Below are 24919 nucleotides of genomic sequence, written 5' to 3' on the forward strand. Positions count from 1 at the left end.
TTTCCAAAGCTCAATTCTACATTTCAAATTATACATAAATATGAGTTTGTGATAATCAGTAATAATTATATCAATATAATTTCTAAGATATTCCCATTTGAAACTGGGTGCTATTTTTCAAATTGGTGAGGGGGGAAAATTCACTTGCCAAACTTATATTAACCCTAGTTTTTAGTTTTATTTCTTTATTGAATGACCACATGTTAAAATCTTTCAGAATTGAAAAATTCATGTTATTATTTGTCTATTTTAAACATAAAAGTTTTATTATATTTATAAAATAATTGAACTTTTTTGAAAATAAAAATTTGAAATAAAGCAATAAAAATTTGAAAAAGTACTCAGCATGTAGTTAGAGAAAATTTCAGAAAGAAGAATTTCTTTTAAAATTTCATTCATTTGTAAATAAAATGTAATAAGAGGGTCACTCTGAAATGTTTGAGATGCACATAGATTTTTAAAGTTATTCGTAATTTCAGGAGTATTCAAACTCCTCCAGCATCAATACGCTTCTATGGGTGAATTTTTTAAAGATTAAATGTCTCAAGCTATTCATTTCTTGAAACTGAAGAAAAAAATGAATTTATAGTCTAATCACTATCATTTTTGGAATGAAAACGACATAAGTTCTTTGTTAGATTAAAAAGTAGCCAAAAGTCACACATAACTAGATTGGAATGAGGGGATGCATGTTCTATCACTTTGATATGTTTTTGTTCTAGAAACTCAACTGTCAATCATGCTGAATGAGAAGATGCATTGTCATGGTAGAGCATGAGTCCTCTAACATTCATTTTTTGAAGAATTTCTGGAAGACAGTGATGTACCAGTTAGCTATGACTGTCTTCTGTCCTTCCAGCTTAATAGCTTTGACAGTCATGTTCTTCTGGAGAAAAGAGCATACATTACTTTTTCCATCTCATGTTGTCTTTGTTGTCACCATTGTTGGCATGGGATCATCTTCAAAGACTCATACATGAAACCTGACAACCTACTAAATGCAAATGATTAAAAAGTTAGTAATTTTTTCATTAAAACTTGCAGAATTTTGGGAAAAAGATATAAAAACATTTTTAAAAACGTTTTGATATCCATATTGTTTATTATATCTAATTTTCATACTTTTGGAACTTCACTATAGCAGAATGAAATAACATTAAGCGTATGTGAAATAGATGGGGCCAAAAGCTCTGTTCATTATATCCAGGGGTTCATTGTAATGGATTGTATATATGTTTAAATAAATGATAGAAGAAGTAAATAGGCTATAGGTGTTAGAAAAATCCGATATAAAAAAAATTAAGCTACAATAAATGTATTTACTTTTATTTTTATACTGCTTAGAGAGAAGCAGTATAAAATTTATTTAAATTATCAAAAAAAAAAAAAAAATATCAGATGTTGTAAGATCCCAAATAAAATTAGTGCAATTTTTTAGAAATTTGATTAGTGTTTTATGTAAAAAGCAAGACCCAAGGCTAAAAATAAGTTAAATAAATTACATAACATGAACATTTGAAATAGTATGAATCAGAATAAGTGCTTGAATTTAAAGGAAGAAAAAAAAAAAAACATGAGTTATTGACTAATGAAATTTAAAAAATTACCAAGTATAATTTTTTTTTGGGGGGGGGTCAAGAATTCTGTACTACAATTCTTGAAATTGCATTTTGTTTCTTTATTAAAATTATATAATACGAAAAGCTTCTTTAAATTGTTTGTTTTAGGTGTTCTTCTGCCTCGTATGTGTGGTCAGAAAAAAGTTCGAGATGAAGATTCTGAACATAACTTAGTTTCTGCATCAGAATTATTTTCTCGATGTCCTGCTTTAAAAGCATACCTATTACAGCAGTTAAAAATGTGTGTCAGCTTGCATAAAAAAAAGAAACTCTGTTCTGAATTAATGCCAATATTATCCCTTATTGTAAAGTTATCACCTCAGCAAGATGAGATGAAGTAAGTGAATTTCTGAGTGTTCCAATTACCGAAATTGTGTTAATGAAGTTCTCATTTTAGGCAGACTGTCATACTTTTTAATTAAAATCTGCATAAATTGAAAACTCTAGAAACTTTGTATAGAAATACTTTTTTCCCACAATTTGGGGACTGGCAAGAATTTGAAATGCTTCACATTGTTAAAAATAACATTTATATCTTTTCTTTAATACAACCAGCAGTAATTAAACTATAATTTCAATTTAACAGTTGTTGTTTATCTTGCTATATATTTGAATTCTCTACTGGCAGGTTGTTAATTGAAACATTTTAATTTCATTTAAAAATCTGTTTTTATATCTTAACTTTCTTTTTAACATATCAGAGGAGGTTTATTTTTTCACTCAAAATGTAAAATTCAATCCTTGCAAAATAAAACCCATAGGTATGACTATGCCTCAGAAATTGATTAATGAGAAGAATGGAAAGAAACAGACCTTGGCTATTGCACAAAGAATAAGAGCTTTAATTTTACTTGTGTATAGTCAATTCTCAGAGTTTTTCAATCAGAGGGCTTAAAATCATACGTTCGGAATGTAGTTCAGTGTGCATGAGACATAATTTTATTTTCTGAATTAATCATTCTGTTATTGATTAACAAATTGAATGATTGTAATTTGAAACACTAAATTCACTTCTTAACAGTTTAAATCTGTGTCTTGTATTTTCAATAAAGAATTATTAATTTTTAAGAAGTATGAATTAAAATATATTTAGTTTATAATATATCCAATTAATAATTCTTATTAACATTTGCAGCTTTCTTTCAATCAATAAAAAATGTCTCTAATACAGTAGTTATATTAACTGGTAGAGAATTTTTGTTTGTTTTGTTTAATTATATTTTTAATCTTTTGAAATTTTTATTTGTAAGCTCTTCTTTGGATTACTGATTTTAATCTGAAGTTTTGTGATTGTTGTTTGTTTAGATTTAAATGTATCTCATTGGGGTCAATATGTTGTACAATGAAAGTAAAATATTAGCATATTTGTAAAATACCATTTCACAAAATTCTGATTTGCTTCAAATCTCATAAAACATGCATAGCAGAACAAAAAGTTAAATTTGAAATATTTTGGATTAGATGGCATGATTTAAACAAGTTAACAAGCGTACATTTTTTAAAGGGTTTGTCTAACAAAGCTGGAAAAGAAATCTGAGAAATGATCCATCCTTGCTTTGACTCCTATTCCAAATCAAAGTAAAAAGAGTTAGTATTTATAAAGTGGAGGAATATATGTTCCTCTTAGTTTATGTCTAAATTTATTAAACAAAATTTTATATATTTATCATTCTGTCCAATAAATAAGTGAAAAGACATTGTCTGTCATTAAAAGTGCACCATGGGAAACATGATGGGTGTTAGTACCTTATTAATTAGGGAAATAACGTACGATAAGTGGGCTAAATGATTGCAATTACAGTTCTCTTGCAGAAGATAAAAAATCAGTATCTTTTGTAACTATTATTGGCGGCAATTGCTATAGGTGTATGGCCTGATATAGATAGAAAAGGACTCTAAATATGTATTTGGGATATGACTTATATGATTTTGCCAAGCATTGCCAAAGTTCATCTGCTATAGCCACAGGCTGTCTTTGGTGAGCAGTCATAGACTAGACATAATCAATAGGCAGCTGATCTGTAAATGTACAAGTGAAAAGTGAAATATAGTAGCCACCCAGAAAGAAAGAAACAAAACGTAGTAGTCATCCAGAAACTGTTGACATTGCGACTTTATGTGGTTATACTATTTATTCTATTATCTGTGATATTCTAGACACCACTGTAGCCAAAAATGCCTGTGGTGTGCAATCAAGACTACCCAAAGCATTGGGTATATTGCAAAAGTTTCCCACTGTTGCAGTTGAAAGTAGATTTTGTTTGTAGGGGTTCTATGCAAGACACTCTAATTCTTGTGCTAGAGTTTGAAATGTGATTGAACATCAGCTATGTGATACGCAAGCTACATTCGATATAAGGTGTGTTCTATTCAACATTTCTAGGGTAATCTATGGTCTAAATATGTCACAGTCATATTGCAGGGGTGATTGGAGCCCAGATATACTGCATATTTCAGTGCATAATGGGCACTTTTAATACAAAAATTAAGATAAAAATATATGGGTGCTTATTATACACTGACTTAATGATAGATTAAAAAACAAAAGAAACATAAACATACAAAAGTAGTTTTCTACACGCACACTTTGCAAAAAATAGAGGGGGGGCAGTTCAATATCTCTTGTTCTAATGAGCTGACTGACAAAATTTAACTTACTTTTTTAATGTCTTGATGAAAGTGCTACTAAGAATATATATTAGATTTATATAAAGCATTGTTTTAACATATAGGTATTCTGACACAAAATTGGGCGTTCTGTGAAATGACATATAATGTTTTTTCCATTTTTCAATTGTGTGTTCAAGTTATGCCAAAGAACCAAGTTCTGTAAAAATCACATGGGCTTTCGGAATAATATACTCTCAAAATTTTAGCCCCACACATTTAATTGAATTTGATATATATATTTATTAATATAGCTTTTTTTAGTTAAACTTACTTAATTCCTTCTTCCACAATTCAAAATTCAGGTTCAATCCAAATAAAATTTGCAGATATTTTCTGATTTATTTTTTAATCCGTATTTTTTAGTAATTTTTCGAAAAAACTGAATTAGAACCTACAAAATTTTTACTATTGCCAACAGGGTTCAACTGCATAAAGCAATTTCCCGTCTCCTGATTTCAGAAATGTTTTTTTTTTTTTTTTTTTTTTCCTACTTAAATTACTTTGCTTGGAATATATGTTAAGGGAAAACTGTTATGCAATGAAAATTTAGAAAATGTTCAGAATTTTGATTTAAGTTAAATTATTTAAATATTAATATGAGTGGAAAAATGTATTTATTATTAGGTGCCAAGCGAATACAATTAATATGGCATATTATTATTTATTTTCTATATTTTGAACTGAAATTTCATCATTAAATTGTGTAATATAGTTTAGTTCTGCATAGTTTTTTTTTCTCTCATTGTAAACTAATTCTGTAAATTGAACTGTCATTTAAAATTTTAAAAAAATAAAAGTTAATTGTTTTCCATGGTTGAGGTAATGCTCATTCTCTTAATAAATATTGCATTGCTCATATTTTAAATTGCAAGTCTAATTTTTCTTTTAAGGTTATGCAGTTGTGTATAATGTAATTAGACAGGTGCTTATTTTTTTTCTTAAAATGTGCTTATAGGTGCTTATTTTTTTAACTAAAATGTGGCTACGAACCCTGATAATGTAGGTGTATTTCTAAGCATACCTGCAAAAATTTAGAGTTCTTTATTCAAAATTTCTGGAGATCTATGTGAATTTATATATTGGTGCATTTTGAAACTTGGCATTCTTGTTATAAAGAGTAATAATTCTAAATTCAAAGTGTAATTTATGCACTTTGTTAAAATTATTTCAAAAATGATTGATGCATCTTTTTTTCTCCCCTGTCATCATGCACTGTGAAACAAAAAAGGAAGGGAAGTTATCATAAATTAAGGATTTCATCAAGTGAATTATTTTTGGCACAAAGTAAAAAAAGCGCGCCAAGATAAATTAAAAAAATTTTCACCAAATTTTACAAAATTTAATATTTAGACATAATTTGAGTCATAGCAAACGATCTATGGAAAAAAAATCAATATGTCATTTCAGAAAAAGTTCCATTTTGTATAAAAATACCTATAATAGAACAATGCTATATATATATATAAGTCAGGCTTTCAGGACATGAAAAATGCAAGTTAAATTTCGTCAAACAGCCCAGTTGAATGAGAGATATAGAACTGTCCCATTTTTTTTTAGCAGTGTGTACCTAAATGCTATTTATTTAAAAGAAATGGCATACCTTATGAACTTAAAAATTTTCATTATTGGATAATATTAAAGTTCATCTTATTTGTCTTTCTTTATATCTTCAGTTACGTCATAGAATTCTGTTTTATCTTCGCTACCACTGTTACTCTGATCCATAAATAAATAATCATCATTTGTTCCATCTAGATTGTTAGGTATATTACATTTTTTAAATGACTTATGACAAGTTTCATTTCATTCCGAGCTTTTAATATCCACTCACCCATTATTTCTAGAGCCTCTAAATAGTGTGGTATGCAATAAAGTAAAATTTCAACCGTACTGTATTAATGAAAACATATTTATAGAATATTGAAAGAACAGAAGAAAAAAAATCACCAAGCCAACGTACACTCTTTTCTACTCTTGCCATATAACTCGAGCCAGCTAATTTGCAGCAGCCTTTGCCATTAAGTTTTGAAAATGTAGAACTAAACCTCCCACCCACCACTGAAGCAGTTTCAATTAATTACAATTTTAAAGACAAACTTTTTAAACATAATAGAATGCAAACATTTTTGAAGCTGCTAATCAAAATCATACTCAAGAGACTATATCAATTAATAGTTTGTAGCGTACTTAAGAGTTTGTTTCATGGTTCAATAAAGGACAAAGCTTAATGCTAGATCTCTTGAGTCCTCTGTTTGCAATTCGTACCATTACCACATGGATCTTACCGTCACTTCCAGAATGAAGTCTAATGACTCTTCCCAATGTCACAACAGTGGTGGAATGTTTTCTTCTTTGACTGAAACAAGATCGTCAACCTGAAAGTCTCTTTGTTACCTCTGAGAATGTTATTGAAGTTGGGAAAGGTATTCTCTTGACCACTTCTTCCAGAAATGTTGTAGAATCGTTTGACGTAATTGCCATCTTTGTCTGCAGGAAATAGGCTCTTGCGAAATTTCCTGCTTTGGTAAAGTAGAAACTGGAGCTCAAATCAGAAATTGCTTGTTTGGAGTGAGATCTTAAAAAGATATATTATCCTCAAACATTGCTGTCAATGGATGTGAGTTCAAGCAGGACTCAACCTGAGTTATGAGTGTAATGAACTCTGAATATGTTAGTATTGCAGATCCTACACTTTGACGAAGGTGGTGTTTTGTTGACTTGATGGTCGATTCCCACAAACCACCAAAATGAGGGGTTACTAGAGTATTGAAGATCATTTTATATTTTCAGAGGCAATATAAGCTCGAACTGATTCATCTCATTCCTATTTTGAAAAACACTTCTGGATCTCTCTATCAGCTCCTTTAAAATTAGTGCCACAATAACTAAGAATCAGTACTGGTCTACCTCTTCTCCCGATGAATCGTTTCAGGGGTTCTAAAAAGGCAATAGAGGAAAGATCTTCAACAATTTCTAAATAAATAGCAAACATCGAAAAGCATACAAAATTGCATACGTAGCATTTGAAAGACTTTTGACAATGTCTATTTCAGTGTTTGATCATAAAAGTTCCAGCGAAGTCCATACCAGTAGGATAAAAGGGTCTAGTATATGTAACACATGAGACAGGTAAATTGGGCATGAGTTGTGTGGCAAGTTTGGCTCTATATCTGGGGCAAAGGACACATTTGTTCAGGATTTTTTGAATTTCAGATCGAGCAGATATCATCCAGAAGCTTTGCCTCAGAATACACATCAACAAGATGTGCAGCATGTAAATATGTTAGGTGAAAAAATGAACAGTTTGTTGATGAAATGCTTTTTAGGAAGAAGAATTGGATGTTTTGCATTTTCTGGAATATTAACATTTCTTAAATGACCAGTGACCCACAAAACACCTTCTTTGTCTAGAAATGGATTTAAGCAGAATGCGAAATTTCTTTCTGGAAATCAGAACATCGAATTGCCTTAGAATTTTGGTTTTTCCTTTCTTAAGCTCTTCTGTAGTTAAGTAATCTAATAATTTCTTCTCAGGATGAGAACAGTTATTCACAAATCTTTGAAAGTAGGCCAAATCTTCAAGTCATTTAGACCACAAAGAATATTTTGAAATAACAGCAGGTTCTTCAACTCCTGAAACACTGATCTTAAAACACTTCTTTTCTTCTTTCAAGGCAACTTCAGAAAGAGAGAGTGTCTCTAGAAATAGAAAATTCTCTATTTCATCTTTAGGATTGCTTAACTAGTTAGGACCTTTGAACCATTTGTTACACTTTGTTAGTTGAGGAGATAAGATACCTCTTGTACCTAGGTCTGCTGGATTATCAGTTCCTGAAACATGACACCATTTCACTTGAGGAATCACCGTGTGAATCTTTGATACTCAATTTGCGAAAATGACTGCTAGCAGTAAGGTTCAGAAGATGGCCACAGCAGCATTATCATTGACTCTGTCCAAGCTATGATGTGTTTAACTGGTAAATTTGGAAGTCTTTTAAGATTGCATCCAACAAATTTGCTAGCAATGAAGCCGAACGAATTCTAGACATAACAGAAATTGGGTTTGCTTACCCTTAAAAATTATCTCTGCATATTAAAGCGAGTTATTGCCATTCATTAACCCTTGCCGTGGTCACGAGATAAAACCAAAATGTAAAAATTCTTGTAAAACTTATTCTTCGATGTAGTGAGATTTAACATAATGCAAAACAACTTATCACTTCTGGTGCTTTACTTTAGTGGACTATTAGAATCTTAAAGTATATTAACTGAGTTTCGGGCCCTGGAACTTTACACAAAGCTACAACATTAACTGTGTCAGACAGAACCCAGCTAACTTTCAAAACTTGCCAACCGTGCTTATATCAGTCTGATCAGCAGGTCACTCTCTAGGCAAGCAGAAGTGGTGACAACAGCCAGTCTTTTGTTTTGAATCAGGCTGATTAGGATTTTACTTCTCATTTTAACCTGTGCCGCTCAACATAAAATCTACGTACTATTTACTAAACCTCTAGACTGAGCAAGTAAGTATGTGACAAAATGAGCCATTAAAAAAAATCAACATAAAGCTGTTTGTAAAATGTAAATATAATGTAACTTTTCTTCTTTCAAATATGTCCAGCTATTATAAGTATAAAATATTTAATGCAGTTTGATAAATTCCATAAAGTTTATTTTATTCTTAAACTTATTAATAATTATGTTAATTTATGCTTAATAATAATGCATCCTACTTACGGATCTATTCGGGGATAAATAATGTTTTTAATTGAATTTATTCAGTTAATGTTTGCACATAGGTCCTTAATTTTTTTTTTCATTAATGGTCCTTGAATGACCTTAAGAGTACTTAATTACCATGTGCAGAAATGTGTACAAGTCCTGTAAATAGTGTAGAAACTATAATAAAGTAAAATTTTAAGCAGACTGTATTAACGGAAGCATATTTATTGAATATTGAAAGAAGAGGGAAGGAAAGATCACCAAGCCAATATATGCTCTTTTTTACTCTCGGCATAAAGCTCGGGCAAGCTAATTTGCATCAGCCTATGTTTAACATCTAGTTTTGAAAATGTGGGCCTAAACAGCCTCCTTTTGTAAATGTTTTTTTTTTTTTTTTTTTTTTTTTTTTTTTTTTTTTTCACCTTCTAATATCCTCTATTTCACTGTCATTTTAAATTTTCTTTGAGCGGTTTATTGATACACACATCTAAAAGCTAAACTAAGGAATTAATCTGCCTGGAATAACTGTCATGTCTGTATCACATTCAACAATATCTTCATGTTATTCGTTTGATGGGATCTGAATATGTCTCTAACTAAAAAAAGACTTTCGTTATTCTTTAAGGTAGCAGGATGCTTTTGCCAAACATTTCTTATCCAAAATTTCACACTGTTTTCCATCCATCCTTTCTTATGAACATGAAAGAAAACACCATTTAGGAAATTGCATTTTAGCATCATCGTTCTTTTTAAAAATAACTACGTGTTTTAATTTTGCACCATCCACTAAGCAGGAAAGCACTACATTGAGGTGAGATTTTTTGTGAATTGTTGTTTTTATATGAAATGTTTTTGTTGTCTTCTTATCATAATGTCACATCAGTTTTATTTCCTATCATATCAAACATTACTGAAGTTTCATCCATATTTCTAATATCTGGCAGTAAATCATTTTTTATCTTCATAGATCAATAACATACTTCTGGAAACTTATCAATTTGTTGTTCAAATCTTTTGGAAGCCTTTGCGACTCATAGAATTAAATTATTCTGAGCCATAAATGAGCTACGCTAACTCAAAGTTGCTTTAAAGATTTCACTTATATTTGCATTCTTTTCTGCACAATTTAAAACAACATATTCTCTTTCTTGTTGCAATTAATCCATTCTGGTGATTTTCTGGGACCTGGTATGCAACACTTTCTTTTAGGGAAGGTCATTTTGTTATTCGTAAGCAAAGCCCATTTCTTCTTTGGCATATTAATTATTGTGATTTCATCTTTCTTCCACTTACATATGGAACTTTCGTCAACACCAATCACTGCAGCGTGATTTCCATTTTCTTTTGTAATGCATTTGAAACCAACAGTGTGTTTTTTTTTCATTTGGCAGGAGACATATTTACCACTAAAAGGAACAGTAGATCATCTGTATTTCAACTAAAGCAAATGTGATTTACCAAAACCTTCAATTTTTATTTAAAAAATCATGGCTTCAAATGACTACAGAAAGAGAAAACACCTGACTCCTAATTCCACAAGTTCATTTGAATCAGAACTGCATTCTTGGTCCAAATTATGTCCCCTTTTTCTCGAAACACTAGAACAACATTCTTATGCACATTTATGTTGAATACAGCCCTCTTTGCAGAATTATTTATTTCCTCAAGCATTTTCTCGTCACACATATTGTTCCCTTATTGCTTGTCAGTTCAGTATACCATTGTATCTGGAAAAAACTTCTAATGAATGACTTCAAGAGGTAAGAACATCACAAATATATCTTTCAGGTTTCTTCGTAAACAGGAGGGTGTGCATTATGCAGAAAATAAAGCTGAAAATAAAAAAATGCAGTTTGAAATTATAGGTGTGCATTATATGCTGGAATATATGGTACCTAGAATCCAAGATATTTTACTTTCTCGTATCCATAATTTCTTGATTTGAGAATTAGTGTATTAGGTTCAAAATCCTAAATACCATGTCATCATATGGACATGTATTCTTCATGAATATTAATCTTAAAGATTAATGTCTGTAGTTAACTTTTATTAGTGCAGATGCTGGAGGGGGGAATTAGGAATTCTAGAAAGGCCAACCATTAGGAAAGAAGTTTAAATACATTCTGGAAAATATATAAATGGAATGTGCTGAATTTTATTGAGTTTAATGACATTAATCATGATTTGCATTGAAAAACTCCTTTCATTTCTGTGATTAAATTCACGGATGATTTGTCAAATGTTATTTCAGAAGATGAAAGCATTTCTGTTAGAACAAGAAATTAGAAACCATCAAATAGATACTCATTTGTTATACACAGAAGCAGAGAGGAAAATGATTTTATAAACTTTTGAGCTGAAATATTCCAGTTAAAAGAAAATAGAAAATATTCGCCAAGACTGATTATTAGACCTGTTGTAAGGATCTTAAGTTTTACTAACGTTTATTTTATTTTAAATCTTTACTATCACTTCTTATTTTCTACTTCCGGCCAGAATTATAAGCGTTAATGTATTTATGCAAAGTTTGTCTGGCGAACGCCAAGTATTTAAGTTGTGGCTTTTTGCCAAGCGAGAGAAAGGAAGCAGTTAGTCGAAGCAGGCCGCTTACCTTAGAAGTTTTACTCAGTTGCTGGTTGCCTTCCAGGCCAGAGGTTTTAATCCTCTTGATAATTTTTAAATGTATTGTAGTGTTCACAGTTCTCTGTACTACATACGGCTTCCTGTTAATATAAGGCCAATCTTCCACGTTTATTATTTTAAAGTTAAATTAGAGTTTAGTTTTATTTTTATATTCTTACGTTCAGACCACGAGTAGTGGGTCTTTGTATTCCGAAGTACGGAAATTATTGTAAATAGAGAAAAATAAAGGGTTTTGTATACCCTTCTTGTGTATCCTGTCTACTTCCCACAGTTTTGAACATAGCTTTAGTAAGCTCTCTGTTCCGAGTCAGGTCCTTACATGTTCCCGAAGAAGGTAAGACGGAACATTGAACCTGATAGTGGCGCCCAACGAAGAAGAATAACCATGGTCGAGTTTCAAGAAGAACCTGTGCTGCCTGCAGAAGCGGCTCAGAATCCAGAAATGCCAGCTGCCGCCCTGGAAGGATTTGGTTACATCGTCCAGACCATGCGCGCTTCGATGAAACCAGAAGCAACATTTAATGGAAACTGACCGGTAACCAGTTTTTTTGAAAAATTGGATGACCACTTCATGCTCTACCCCGTGCACGAATTTCAAAAAGTTACCTTAGCTACCAGCGCTTTGAGGGGCCAAGCGCTTAACTGGTTCAAGTGTATAGGCAGAAGTCTCTTGGGTCAAGCAGGAAGTCCCACCTATACTTACGAAAATTTCAAGACTGCCCTAGTAAAAGCCTTCCCTGTTGTAAGGGATCATACGAAATTAGAAACGGAACTTTTTAGTATATATCAACAAAGAATCGAAAATCTCTCGAGCTTTATTTTAAGAAAAATTCACGTCTTCAAACTCTTGTATGGAAACCGTCCGGATCCTGAGATAATTCAAGTGATTTTGCCGAGGTTACTGCCCCAAGTGCAAGACTTTATTGAATTAAGAAATCCGACTACACTGGAAAAGTTATTTGAGCTAGCAATCCAGTTTGAAAGTAGAAGAACGGCGGACGTTGAAAGAAGACGCCAATATCAACAGCGAAACCAATTTGGTGCACCAAGACTATAGCAAACTCAAGCACACGGCTACGGAAGCAAAGCGAATCAGTGGGCAAGGAAACCTGAGCATTCAAAAACAGCCGGCGAACGTCGACAGTTCAATAGCAATCCAGGAAAAAAGTCTCAAGGCCAGTGGAAAAAGAAGGAAAGCACGGAAATGAAAAATAAGTTAAACTAAAACGGATTTCTGCTGACGGGAGGGTGCGGAAATCCGAAGGCCAAGAAAACCCCTCTTCCTTCAAGTTAAATACAGTAATGGTGAAAAATTTGACTCTTCCGAAGATTGAAGTGTTGGTGAATAATATCCCAGCCCCCGCACTCCTGGATACAGGCGCGCAGTGTTCCTGTGTGGCAGAAGATTTTTTTAGGAAGTATTTTCGGAAATACCGCATATATAATTCGGATAATACGACAGTGTTAGCGGCGCAAGGAGAAAAATGTAAGTGTATAGGTAAAGTACCGCTGTATGTCCGTATCAAGGACGAACAAGTAAAGGTGATGTTTTTCATAGTAAAGAATCTGCAAGCACATATTATTTTAGGAATAGATTTTCTTTCAGAGGCACAAGCAACTCTGGATTTTAATGAAGCGTCCCTTAAGCTGACAATGAAACCAGTTCGTGGAGAAAAGGCTGAACCGCCGATGTTAAATCTTGACCACCTGCCTAATGACGAGCAAGGAAGAATCCGACAAGTGGTAAGTGAATTTGCTTCGTTATTTAGTGATATTCCAGGATTTACTCAGGTTACTAACCATAGTATTGACACCGGAGATTCAATGCCAGTTCGCCACAAAGCATACAGGTATGATAAGAATAAGGAAAAAATTATAGAATGGCATATCACCGATATGCTACGTAAAAAGATCATAACGCCCATCTCAAGTAGTTGTGCTAGCCCGGTGGTTTTATGTAAGAAAAATAATGACTATCCTTTGACACATCCAAAAAGGTGGAGATTCGCAATTGATTACCGTAAATTAAACTCCATAACTAAATATCCGGTATATCCGTTACCTATTATTGAAGAAATTCTAAGGAACATAACATCCACCAAATATATGATGACTTTAGACTTAACGACTGGTTATTTTCAAATAGGGGTTAGGCCTGAGGACGTGCCTAAGACTGCTTTTATAACCAAGTCTGGCACTTATGCATTTTTGCGTATGCCGTTTGGCCTTTCAGGGGCGCCAGCAACATTTCAGCGATGTATGGACATTGTGTTAAGACCTGTTCTTGGAAAGTCCACATTTATCTATTTAGACGATATCATTATTACTAGTGATAATCTCGACCAACATGTACAGGATTTAAGACAGGTGTTTTCTTTATTAAATGAGGCCGGTCTAAAAGTTAATGTCGAAAAGTGCAAATTTGCAGCCCCTGAATTAAAATATTTAGGTTACAAGATATCTCAGAAAGGAATAGAGACAGACGAATCAAAAATAATCGCTGTACAAAAGTATCCGACTCCAAACACGGCAAAGAAGCTCTCTTCTTTTCTAGGACTTTGTTCATATTATAGGTCCTTTATAAAAGATTTTGCAGCTATGGCTGAACCATTGTTAAAATTAAAAAGGAAAAAGGTAAGATTCTCGTGGACGGCCGAAGCCAATAGTGCTTTCGAAAAATTAAAACAAGCATTAACGCAAGCCCCTGTGTTGAAATTTCCTGAAAAGGATGAGAATTTAGAAATTTCGGCGGATGCTTCGGATTATGCGGTAGGAGCGGTACTTTCGCAAAATCAGCAGCCCGTTGCATTTTTTAGCCGAACTTTAAACCAAACACAAAGAAACTATTCCTCGACCGAGAGAGAGGCACTTGCAGTTCTGTTAGCAGTGCAAAAGTTCCGAGTCTATTTTGGAAAGGCGCCAATAACAGTGTACTCTGATCATGCGGCGGTAACTAGATTGTACTCAGGGAAAAACTTATCCCCAAGGTTAATAAGATGGGCACTCAAGCTACAAGAATATAATCTGGTAATCAAGCATACCCCCGGAAAGGAAAATATCGTAGCAGATGCCCTATCCAGAATTAAAATAGATGAAGAAGGTAATACCGTAAAGGGGGCAATGCTCACAGCATGTACAATAAATTCCCGAGAAACTGAAATAACCGAACTGGGTAAGGATCCTGAGTTTGGAAGCATTTATGAGTATTTAAAGGATCCTGAAAATTTTAGCCACCAAGATATTGTGGCGATAAGAAATAGGGCGTCCCATTACAAACTAATAGATGGTCTATTATTCTATACAAAAACTACGAATTCCAACAACGAATTTCGACCTGTTATCCCAGCTAGTCTTAGATTAAATATCCTGCAGGAGCTCCATGACAGCCCTTTAGCTTCTCATGCTGGTATTCGAAAAACTATCCAACGCGTACGCGAGGCAGTCTATTTTCCTGAACTGCAAAAGTTAACAAGGGCGTATGTCCAGTCCTGCCCAACATGTCAAGCAGTTAATTATATTAATTTCCGCCCGGCCGGGTTTCTAAATAGTATTAAATCCGAATTTCCAAATGAAATGATTGGCATCGATTTATTGGGCCCTTTCCCAAAAAGTCAGTTAAATAAAAGTCGCTATCTCCTTGTTATGGTTGATCACTTTAGTAAGTGGACCGAAATTGTTCCCTTAAAACGAGCCTCCGCGAAATTAGTTACTGATTCTATTTTAAATAAATATATTTTAAAATACGGGGCGCCCCTAAAAGTTATATCGGATAATGGTCCTCAATTTGTAAGTAATGTATTTGAAGACATGTGCCAAAAACTGGGCATACGTCATTTAAAAATGGTCCCGTATCGGCCGCAATCAAATATAGCGGAACGGGTCAATAGAAATATAGTGAAAATTATCCGTAGTTATGTTAAAAATTTTCATGAAAGCTGGGATAACTATGTCAATGAATTTGCTTTCGCCCTTAGGACCGCAAAACATGATACAAGGGGCAAAACTCCTGCTGAGTTATTTTTAGGCAGAAAGATTATAACGCCGTTAGATAAATTATTTTATGTGCAACAAAGAGCCCCAGAATTTAAAATGGGATATATAGAAAAACTAATTAAGGAAGCAAAGAAGAATACTGAAGTAGCACAGAGAAAACAAAAATTATATTATGATTTGAAACGACGGGGAGTAACTTATAAAGTAGGGGATGAAGTTTTAAAAATTAAGCATTCACTTTCTTCAGCACCAGAAGATAAAACTGCCAAATTTTTTCCACGATTTGAAGGAACATATGTCATAGAAAAAATAACTCACGCTGTAGTAGTGTTAAAAGCTAGAAATGGTGAAACCTGCTCCACAAACATTGATCAAATCAAACCCTACTATGATCGTAATAAAATGAAAATTTTCAAAGATCTTTTGCAGGATCCGGCACGGCAGACACCGCAGGCACAAGCTCCAGAGGTGGAAAAACGACAAGTACGAGGGCAAGCCATTAAGAGGCAGGAGCAAGTGAAAAGAAAGTTTCCCTGCGGAAAAATTGAAGGTAGCAAGAAAAAGAAGCCGTTCCACCGTCCAGAAAAGAGAGCTCACGATCACCCCCAGAATGAAGAAGGGAGAAGGACGCTGATGCAAAGAGAACCAGGAGAAATGACGGCAACTATAACCCAGCTCTAAAACGGAAGATCTACTCATCCGACAGGACTCTCCGTAGCAAATGTCGCCGAACTGCGGAAGCGCCACCAGCAACGGAGGAAAAGTTACAAGGAAAATTTGAACGGCCAGCAACGAGGTCCAAGCAGGAACACGAAAGAAGTTTCCCGATTCCGCCAAGACCAGCTGCCATCAAACGACCAAGACCACAGGCAGAAGCGAAAAAGAAGGTATTCAAGGGTGACCGAACTGGAGAAAAAAGAAAGCATCTAGAGGAAGGCACTGAAGGGCGAGCCCATACAAGAAGGAGGATAAATCAAACAACAATCTGCACTACCTTTCAAGACTGGGCCCAGAAAAGAACGTCCGAATATCACAAAGTTAAGTAAAATTTTATGTTACTTTGCAAACTTAAGTTAATCTTTCATTCTTACTGCAAGTGGCAGATTTCAAGAAGTTTTACCTCATGCGAGGTCTACCTTTATCGCCAAAAGGGCGAGAAATGAGTTGTTACCGATTTTGGTATTATGTTTTTCAATTACTCGCGCGTAAAACTAAAGTTGATGTATAATAGCGTTGTGTAAAGACTTAAATATTGTAAAAAGTTATTGTATAAATATTATTTAAAACATTCTGGCAAGAAAGAAGTTTTAGTCTGAAAGACTTTTTGAAATGTATTATTTCAATGTAGAAAGAATTGGCACTTGCTTTGAAAAGAATAGAAGTTAACAATGTACTACTAATGTATGTTTTCAAATGTATAAAATTAACGGCATGTTAATATGTTCTTATATACAATGTGAACTGTTATTTTAAATGTTAAGAAATACCGTGATATGGTAAAAGTGAAAGTAATGTTAAAATTTTTTTTATTCGTGTGACTGTAAAAAGACTAAATCATGGTGAATATGTGTTAAAGGTTGAATGATGTAGTTAGGCTCTCTGACGCTACACTTCAGAGTTAGCCACTTTCAGAATAGTACCTCAGGGTTTAGAGTTGAAATTAGGGTGTGTTACGAGGTCTTGGTATGTTGAATTTTAACACGTTAGTGTTTTGATTGTAGGAGGAAGTGTTGAACACATAGACATAAACACATTCGTGTTTGGTGTTTTTTTACAACACATGTCAGAGAGCGCGGGGAGAGATAACTAAAATAGTTATGAATGAAATAAGAATGTTAAGAGAAATATAATTATACATGTTACTTGCCATTTCATTGTGTAACATTTCATTAAACTAGTTTTCCTTCCAGATCTCTGGAAGGAACCAGATTTGAATAAAAGCTCCTGTTTAGATGCAGTACAGATGAAAAAAATTGTGTGTCCTGGGAGCTGCTATTGTAAAAACAAATTTCTTTCTTTTAAATTTCTAGTTTCTAGCGAAAAATGTTTGTAAAAGATTGGCCTCGCGTTAGATTCTAGAGCTAAAAGTTTTCAACAAGGTCGTTTTAGACCTCAGTTTCAAACTAATTAACTCTGGCGGGAAGTATGTAAGGATCTTAAGTTTTACTAACGTTTATTTTAGTTTAAATCTTTACTATCACTTCTTATTTTCTACTTCCGGCCAGAATTATAAGCGTTAATGTATGTATGCAAAGTTTGTCTGGCGAACGCCAAGTATTTAAGTTGTGGCTTTTTGCCGAGCGAGAGAGAGGAAGCAGTTAGTCGAGGCAGGCCGCTTACCTTAGAAGTTTTACTCAGTTGCTGGTTGCCTTCTAGGCCAGAGGTTTTAATCCTCTTGATAATTTTTAAACGTATTGTAGTGTTCACAGTTCTCTGTACTACATACGGCTTCCTGTTAATATAAGGCCAATCTTCCACGTTTATTATTTTAAAGTTAAATTAGAGTTTAGTTTTATTTTTATATTCTTACGTTCAGACCACGAGTAGTGGGTCTTTGTATTCCGAAGTACGGAAATTATTGTAAATAGAGAAAAATAAAGGGTTTTGTATACCCTTCTTGTGTATCCTGTCTACTTCCCACAGTTTTGAACATAGCTTTAGTAAGCTCTCTGTTCCGAGTCAGGTCCTTGCATGTTCCCGAAGAAGGTAAGACGGAACATTGAACCTGATATTGTAACAGCATAAAACATAAATAATTAGTTTGAAAGTAACTCGCAATATTTTAATACTCATAATACTTTAATAATTATGAATGTTTACTTTGCATGTTATTGTATTATCGTTTTTGGCAACAGTTTCTATCTTTAGAATTCGATTTGTTTATTAAAATATAGAAGATCAGATTTTTGACTACTGAGCTGGTGAATAAAAAATTATATTTGATGTTGATATGGTAATCTTTTTATTTTATAGTAAGAATTTATTTGCATTGTATTATATTCTACCATTTGAAGATCCATAAAGACGTACTATTTATATTTGTTATATTTGGTGACTCGGTAGCATTCGACGTGTTTATTTAACATGACTGCAGAAAAGTAACAGAAGCAACTAAATTAATGGATGCCGAAGCGAATAAAGTAAGCATTAAAATTCCACCGTTTTTGCGTGAAAAAACCGACATTTGGTTTTTTCAAGTGGAAGCCCAATTTGAAATAAATAAAATCATGACTGAAGAGACTAAATGATATCCCAGCTTGAACCGAAGTATGTTGAAAATATATGGGATATTATTAAAGACGCTAAGCCTAATAAATATTCTATGGCGAAAGAAAGACTTTGAAATGTTTTCAAAGAAAGTGAAAATAAGAGAATTTAGCGTTTGATAACTGGATTAGATCTCGGAGATTATAAACCAAGTCAACTTTTGCTGCAAATGAAAAGTCTAGCCGCAGACGATTTTCCTGAAAAAGTTCTAAAATCTTTACGGTTGGATAAGATGCCTTATTTTATAAAGAATATTCTTCTCGTCAGTGACGAAAATTTAGAGAAATTGTCCATGCTTGCTGACAGAATTCATGATATGAAGTCTGGAATAGAAATTTATGCTGTTTCCCCAAACGTTAATGATGTTCTATTTGCAAGAATAGCTGCCTTAGAACAAAAAATTAACTCAATGCAAATAAGTAATCGTTCTAGACCAAGATTTAGATATCATCACAGGAATACATCTCGGAGCTGTAGCCGTTCGAAAAGGAGATTTAATCCGAAATATAAATATTGTTTTTTTTCATTTTAAGTTTGGTGATCGTTGTCGACCTGAGAAATGTTATTCGCCATGTGCTTGGCCAGAGAAGTCGGAAAACCCCATACGGCAACAGGATTAGCGTTACTGTTGCTGGTATCAATGACAGCCGCAAGTTTCGTTTATTTGTGAAAGACAAAAACACAGGACTGCGGTTCTTAGTAGATTCAAGTGCTGATGTTAGTCTCATTCCTGCGACTAAATGTACTACAAAAGTAGATGATTTTAAATTATGAAACGGAAATTCCTACTTATGGAATTAAAATTTTATATTTAGGACTTAGAAGAGAATTTCAATTTTTGTTTATGTTAGCTAAAGTTGATAAAGCTATTATAGGAGCTGATTTTCTAAATAAATTTAAACTTTTAGTTGACATTCACAGTAAGAAATTAATTGATGGAATAACTGACCTATCTGTTCGAAGTAATGTAACAACCGTGTTTTCTGATCATGCTGTTAGTACTCTAGAAAAAAATTCTAAATACACTAATTTGTTACAACAATATCCAGATTTAACAAAACCAAATTTATCAGTATGAACATTTAAGCATGGTGTTGAGCATTATATCACAACTAGAAGACAACTTGTTTATACCAGAACTAGAAAACTGGATCCCAAACGATTACAAATAGCAAAACAGGAATTCCAATATATGTTAGAAAATGATATTATTCTTCCCTCTGAATCACAATCATATGGTTTCAAAAAAAGATGGTTTTTTCGACCTCACGGGGATTATCGACGTTTGAATGCACAAACAATACCAGATCGTTATCCTATACCCCAATTAGAAGATTTCAACCACATCTTAAAAAATACTCGAATATTTTCTAAAATTGATTTGTATAAAGCATATTTTTAAATTCCTATTCATGAAAATGATAAGCCAAAAACTGCCATTATAACTCCTTTCGGACTATATGAATTTAACGTCATGAGTTTTGGGTTACGTAACGCCCCTTCTACCTTTCAGAGATTTATTAACCCCTTCGCGCCGACTGTCACATCTACGTGCCAGCAACCAACACACTCACCTACCGGCCGACACGCAGGCGTGCCAGAGCATTTTCCCGTTTACTACCGACTGTCACGTATTTGTGCCAGTACCCTGGAATGTTTTAGAAACTATAATTTCTGCCACAAGATGGCACTGTATGTCCATATGGTTTCAGATATATGTACATTAGACCTTCTACTCGAAATGAGAGAAGCATGACTCACATACACGTGTTTTTGTTTATATAAACAAACGGAGAACTAAATGTTTCCGAATGGCGGGATTTATGACGTCTCTTTAAATCGCACTTTATTCGCATGTGGTAGTTGTCTATTGTAAGTAGAAGTTTTATATGCGCTAAAGCGTTGAGTATTTCCGTTTACAGTTCAGTTTTTAGAAAATAATTAGATCTTGTTAGACGTGAATTCTTTCTGTTTTTGCGTTGCAATGTCGAAGCGTCGAAAATGTTTAGCAGAGCATGAAATAGCAGAAATGATGCAAAATATATCAGATATTGATTCTGAAATTCTGATATTGATTCTGAGAGATTAACTGAAAGACATTTTCCAAAACTTTGTTCAGAAGAGACTGATAAGAAAATGAGACGACGATGCTTCGTTTGTTCACATTCCCGGAAAAATCCTCCAAAACAGCAAATGAGTTATTACGAGTTCAAGGAATGTAACGTAGGACTGTGTGTAGATCCCTGTTTTAAAATTTTTCATACGAAAAGAGAATTTTAAGTAATATATTTAGTTCTCAGATGTATAATGTTAAAAGTCATAAAATGGTGAGTAATTAAAATAAAATGTGTAAAATATGCATTTAAACAAGAAATAAGGTAATTAAAGTATATACATAAAAATATCTATAAAGCATAAGCCGTTTAAATACTCTATAGAGCATTATTAAACAATGCGTTGATACTTCGGAAGTTTCATGGATTTAGGCTTAGTAGCAAAAAAGCCCCCGGCCCTGGAGAGACACTCGCGGAAGACACTGCCGGCCTCCGCAATAAGCGCGCGTTTTCGCTACCCGGCTCGAAGGGGTTAATGAAGTATTTAGAGGACTAAATTTGGTTTCTCCGTATTTGGATGATGTTTTAATTGCGTCAAATAATGAACAGGAACACAAAAAGCATTTAAAATTGGTTTTTGATAGATTACAAAAATATAGATTGAGACTTATTATTTCTAAATCTGTTTTTGGAGTCAATGAATTGGAATTTTTGGGCTTTCTAATTACACCTGAGGGATCAAAACCTCTTCCTGACAAAGTAAAAGCTATTCTGAATGTTAAATTGCCTGACACTGTTCATCAACTACGAACCTTTCTCGGAATGATTAATTTCTGCCGTTGTTTCTTGAAAAATGCCACTAGTACTCAAGCTGTTTTACACGACTACCTAAAAGGCGCAAAGAAAAGAGATAATCGAAAAATAACTTAAACGGAGGAGGCAATTGAGAAATTCGAAGAATGTAAACAAGCTATAGCAAATGTTGCTCCTCTCTGTCACCCCGATCCAGACTTACCTTTTTCGTTGTGCACAGGTGCTTCGAATTTGGCAATCGGTTCAGTTTTACAACAATTTGAAAATGGTAGTTGAAAACCAATCGGATTTTGTTCCAAGAAACTAAACGCTACACAGCAAAATTAATGTACATATGATTGTGAACTTCTGCTTCAAAATGCATTGTATTGTACCAACTGAAGATCCACAAAGGCATACTGTTTATATTTGTTATAGACCCAGTATTGACAAAGCTAATTAAATTTATTTTAGCTTGTTTCCATGGACCTACTGTTGAAAGTTCATTTAATTAATGTCAGTAATATTATAAGGTATTTTTGCCCTCCTTTCCTCATGCCCTCAGGGTGTAATTGGAAGCATACTTGAGAGGTCCAGTGTTCGAGTATTTTTAACTTCTGCTGCTTCAAAAAAGAAAGAAAGAAAAGAAAAGAAGGAAAAAAGAAAAAAAAAAAAAAAACACCTTAATGACTCTATTGGTGCTCAAACTAAAAAAAAAAAAAAAAAAAAAAAGGATGGTGGACGATAATTCATCACCACAATGGTTTGGTGATTAGGGGACACAATCACCAATCGCTCTTTAAAAGGGTGAGTATGTAAGGTATTTTCTCTCTCCTTTCTGCTTGCCTTCTTGGTGTAATTGAAAGCATACTCAACAGGCATTCAGGAAGTCTGGAATTTGAATCCTGGCAAGGGCACTGCAGATTTTTCACATCTCCAGCATTATTCCTATTAAACAAAAACACATAAGAAGTTTTTGTATCAGAAAAATCCTCTTAAAAGTTTGTTGGTAAAGATTTTAAGCAAAGTTCATTGAATAGCTGGACAGCTTATCAAAATTTTTTACCATTCCATGAGCAATTTCCTACTTGCCAGCAGCCATTCAATGGCAGAGAAGTTGAGTCTGAGCAGCCTTAGGGAGACAGTCATTGTGTGCTTTGGTATTATCAAAGGATTTAAGTTAACCTTCTTATCAGCAGTTCTTCATCTTCAGCACTTGTTAATATGCATACATTGACTTAAGAATTAAATTTAATACTTGAGTGAAAATGTAACTCTTCAAAATGACTTGCTTATCACACTGAAATATTGGCCTTAACAAAAGAATATACAGACACAGCAATTCCCAGACCTCCTTATCCCCTTCCCCAATTTCAAATTATCAAATTTGATATTACATGCATGTGATATTTCTTAATTTTGTAAATTATTATCAATTGAGGATGCTGTTTTTAAAATGTGTGTCTTTATTTCCTCTAGACCTCAATCAGTCATGCAAATTTAACAATGACTGGATCCTTTCTGATGCATATTAAATTGTTAAGAATGTGTGATAATTTTTAATTTGTTCACACTTTCATATCTGTAAGTCAGTATTTTAAATTAAATGTGAGTAACAGATGTTACAGCTGGATTAGTTTCTGGTAAAATTGACTGTTTATGTTTTGGGAAAACATAAAATGATCATTGAATTCTTTATGTTATCCTTTATTAATATGATATTATATACAATGTATGAAAATCTAATTATTATACATGAAAGTAAATGTAAGTTACAATTAAAAATTTTGTTTTCCTCCACATGTTTAGGAGTGCAGTGACTGATTTCAAGTCTTTACTGATAGATCTATTTGACATTCCAGTATGGAAAGTTAGAGATTTAGTTTCATCAGCTCTTTCACAATTTATGGACTTGTATGATGTTTTTCATCAGATTGATGAAATGAAATATATGCTAGAATGTGATACTTTAAATTCAAACAAACTTCATAGCATGCTTCTTCTCGTGCAAAAACTTATTAAAAAGAACTGCAAAAAGTAAGTACAATTTTTTTCTTTTTTTGTGTGTGTAAATAATAAATATTGTGTGTAAATAATAATTGTATATGTAATAACTATGTACATTAATTAATTAAATACCGCTGGTGTTTAAACTTGTTCATTATGTTTTGCCCATTTATTAATTCTAAAATCTCATGTGCCAGAACTACTATGCGTGGCCTCAATTAGTCTGTGACAGGCAGCCCATTACAATTCAGAAACATTAAAAAAATTAAAATATTTTTTGACAGCATTAGCTGTTGCCACGTCATTAAGTCCAGAGCAAGTGTCCACGTGGTCACTGCACATGTGCTAATATCACATAATGGCCAAGATGGAGAGTCTGCTAAGCTAAATCTGAAGGCTGTATAGGTCAGTAATTTAGCACTTTTCAAATTATTGCCACCAAATCTTATTGCTCTGTATTATATTTAAGGAAATTAAATGTGAAATAAAATTAGTGAAGAATCTGCATGTATGTTTCTCAGATTGTGGAAAAAAAACAACGATACAGAGAGCCATCAAATTTTAAGTAACATACTCCTCTTAAATATGGGCACCTGGAAGCCTGAATCTTGAATTTCGAATTTGTTTTGTTATCTGTTTCACAGTTTTTTTTTTTTTAAATTTTCAAATGTTTTTGTTAAGAAACTCAACGATTTCAAAGCAAGCAGTGGCAACAAACTGTACAGAATAAAATATTTTTATCTCCAGCACATGAGACTGTCTATCAAAATTCTAAAGGTATGCAGTTTTCTAATATTTTTAACTTAAATGCTCTCGATGCATGTTTGTATGTGTAAATGGAAAAAAGAAAACTTTGGGTGTAATTTAAAATGTGATATCTTTGAGGGTTTTTTTTTAATAATAATAATAATACAGCTATCATAATTGAATTTTCCATAGGCTTTCAAAATTTCCAATGATTGTTCCAAATCTAAAGGAATTGTATCATTTGATGCAAAAAAGAATGGTTTCTGCGTTTTTACTTGGAATTATTACAGAAGTGTTTCTAATGACAACAGAGTTAAAGGAAGAAAGGTTTTCTGGTGACATACTTGAATTCCAAAGCCAGCATTCTTTTACTGTAAGTAAAGCAACGTATTTATTTATGTATAT

At 33.2% G+C, this 24919-nt stretch overlaps 1 protein-coding gene across 4 annotated transcripts in view; it reads left to right on the forward strand.

Annotated features, from left to right (window-relative positions):
* LOC118191664 (tRNA (32-2'-O)-methyltransferase regulator THADA-like) overlaps positions 1-24919 on the forward strand; it is a 155563-nt gene that overhangs the window by 96466 nt on the left and 34178 nt on the right. For all 4 annotated transcript variants that reach the window (XR_015041156.1, XM_085816842.1, XM_085816843.1 and 1 more), the window contains 3 exons: positions 1728-1956; positions 23570-23797; positions 24707-24887. Coding sequence is in view for 3 of the 4 variants with exons in the window: in XM_085816842.1 (XP_085672968.1) it covers positions 1728-1956; positions 23570-23797; positions 24707-24887 (638 nt within the window). In the remaining variant the exon portion in view is untranslated. The remainder of the gene's footprint in view (positions 1-1727; positions 1957-23569; positions 23798-24706; positions 24888-24919) is intronic.

The sequence above is a fragment of the Stegodyphus dumicola genome, chromosome 5, assembly GCF_044657685.1.
Source record: "Stegodyphus dumicola isolate Sdum_Otavi_A_Nest chromosome 5, ASM4465768v1".
NCBI classification, from domain to species: domain Eukaryota; kingdom Metazoa; phylum Arthropoda; class Arachnida; order Araneae; family Eresidae; genus Stegodyphus; species Stegodyphus dumicola.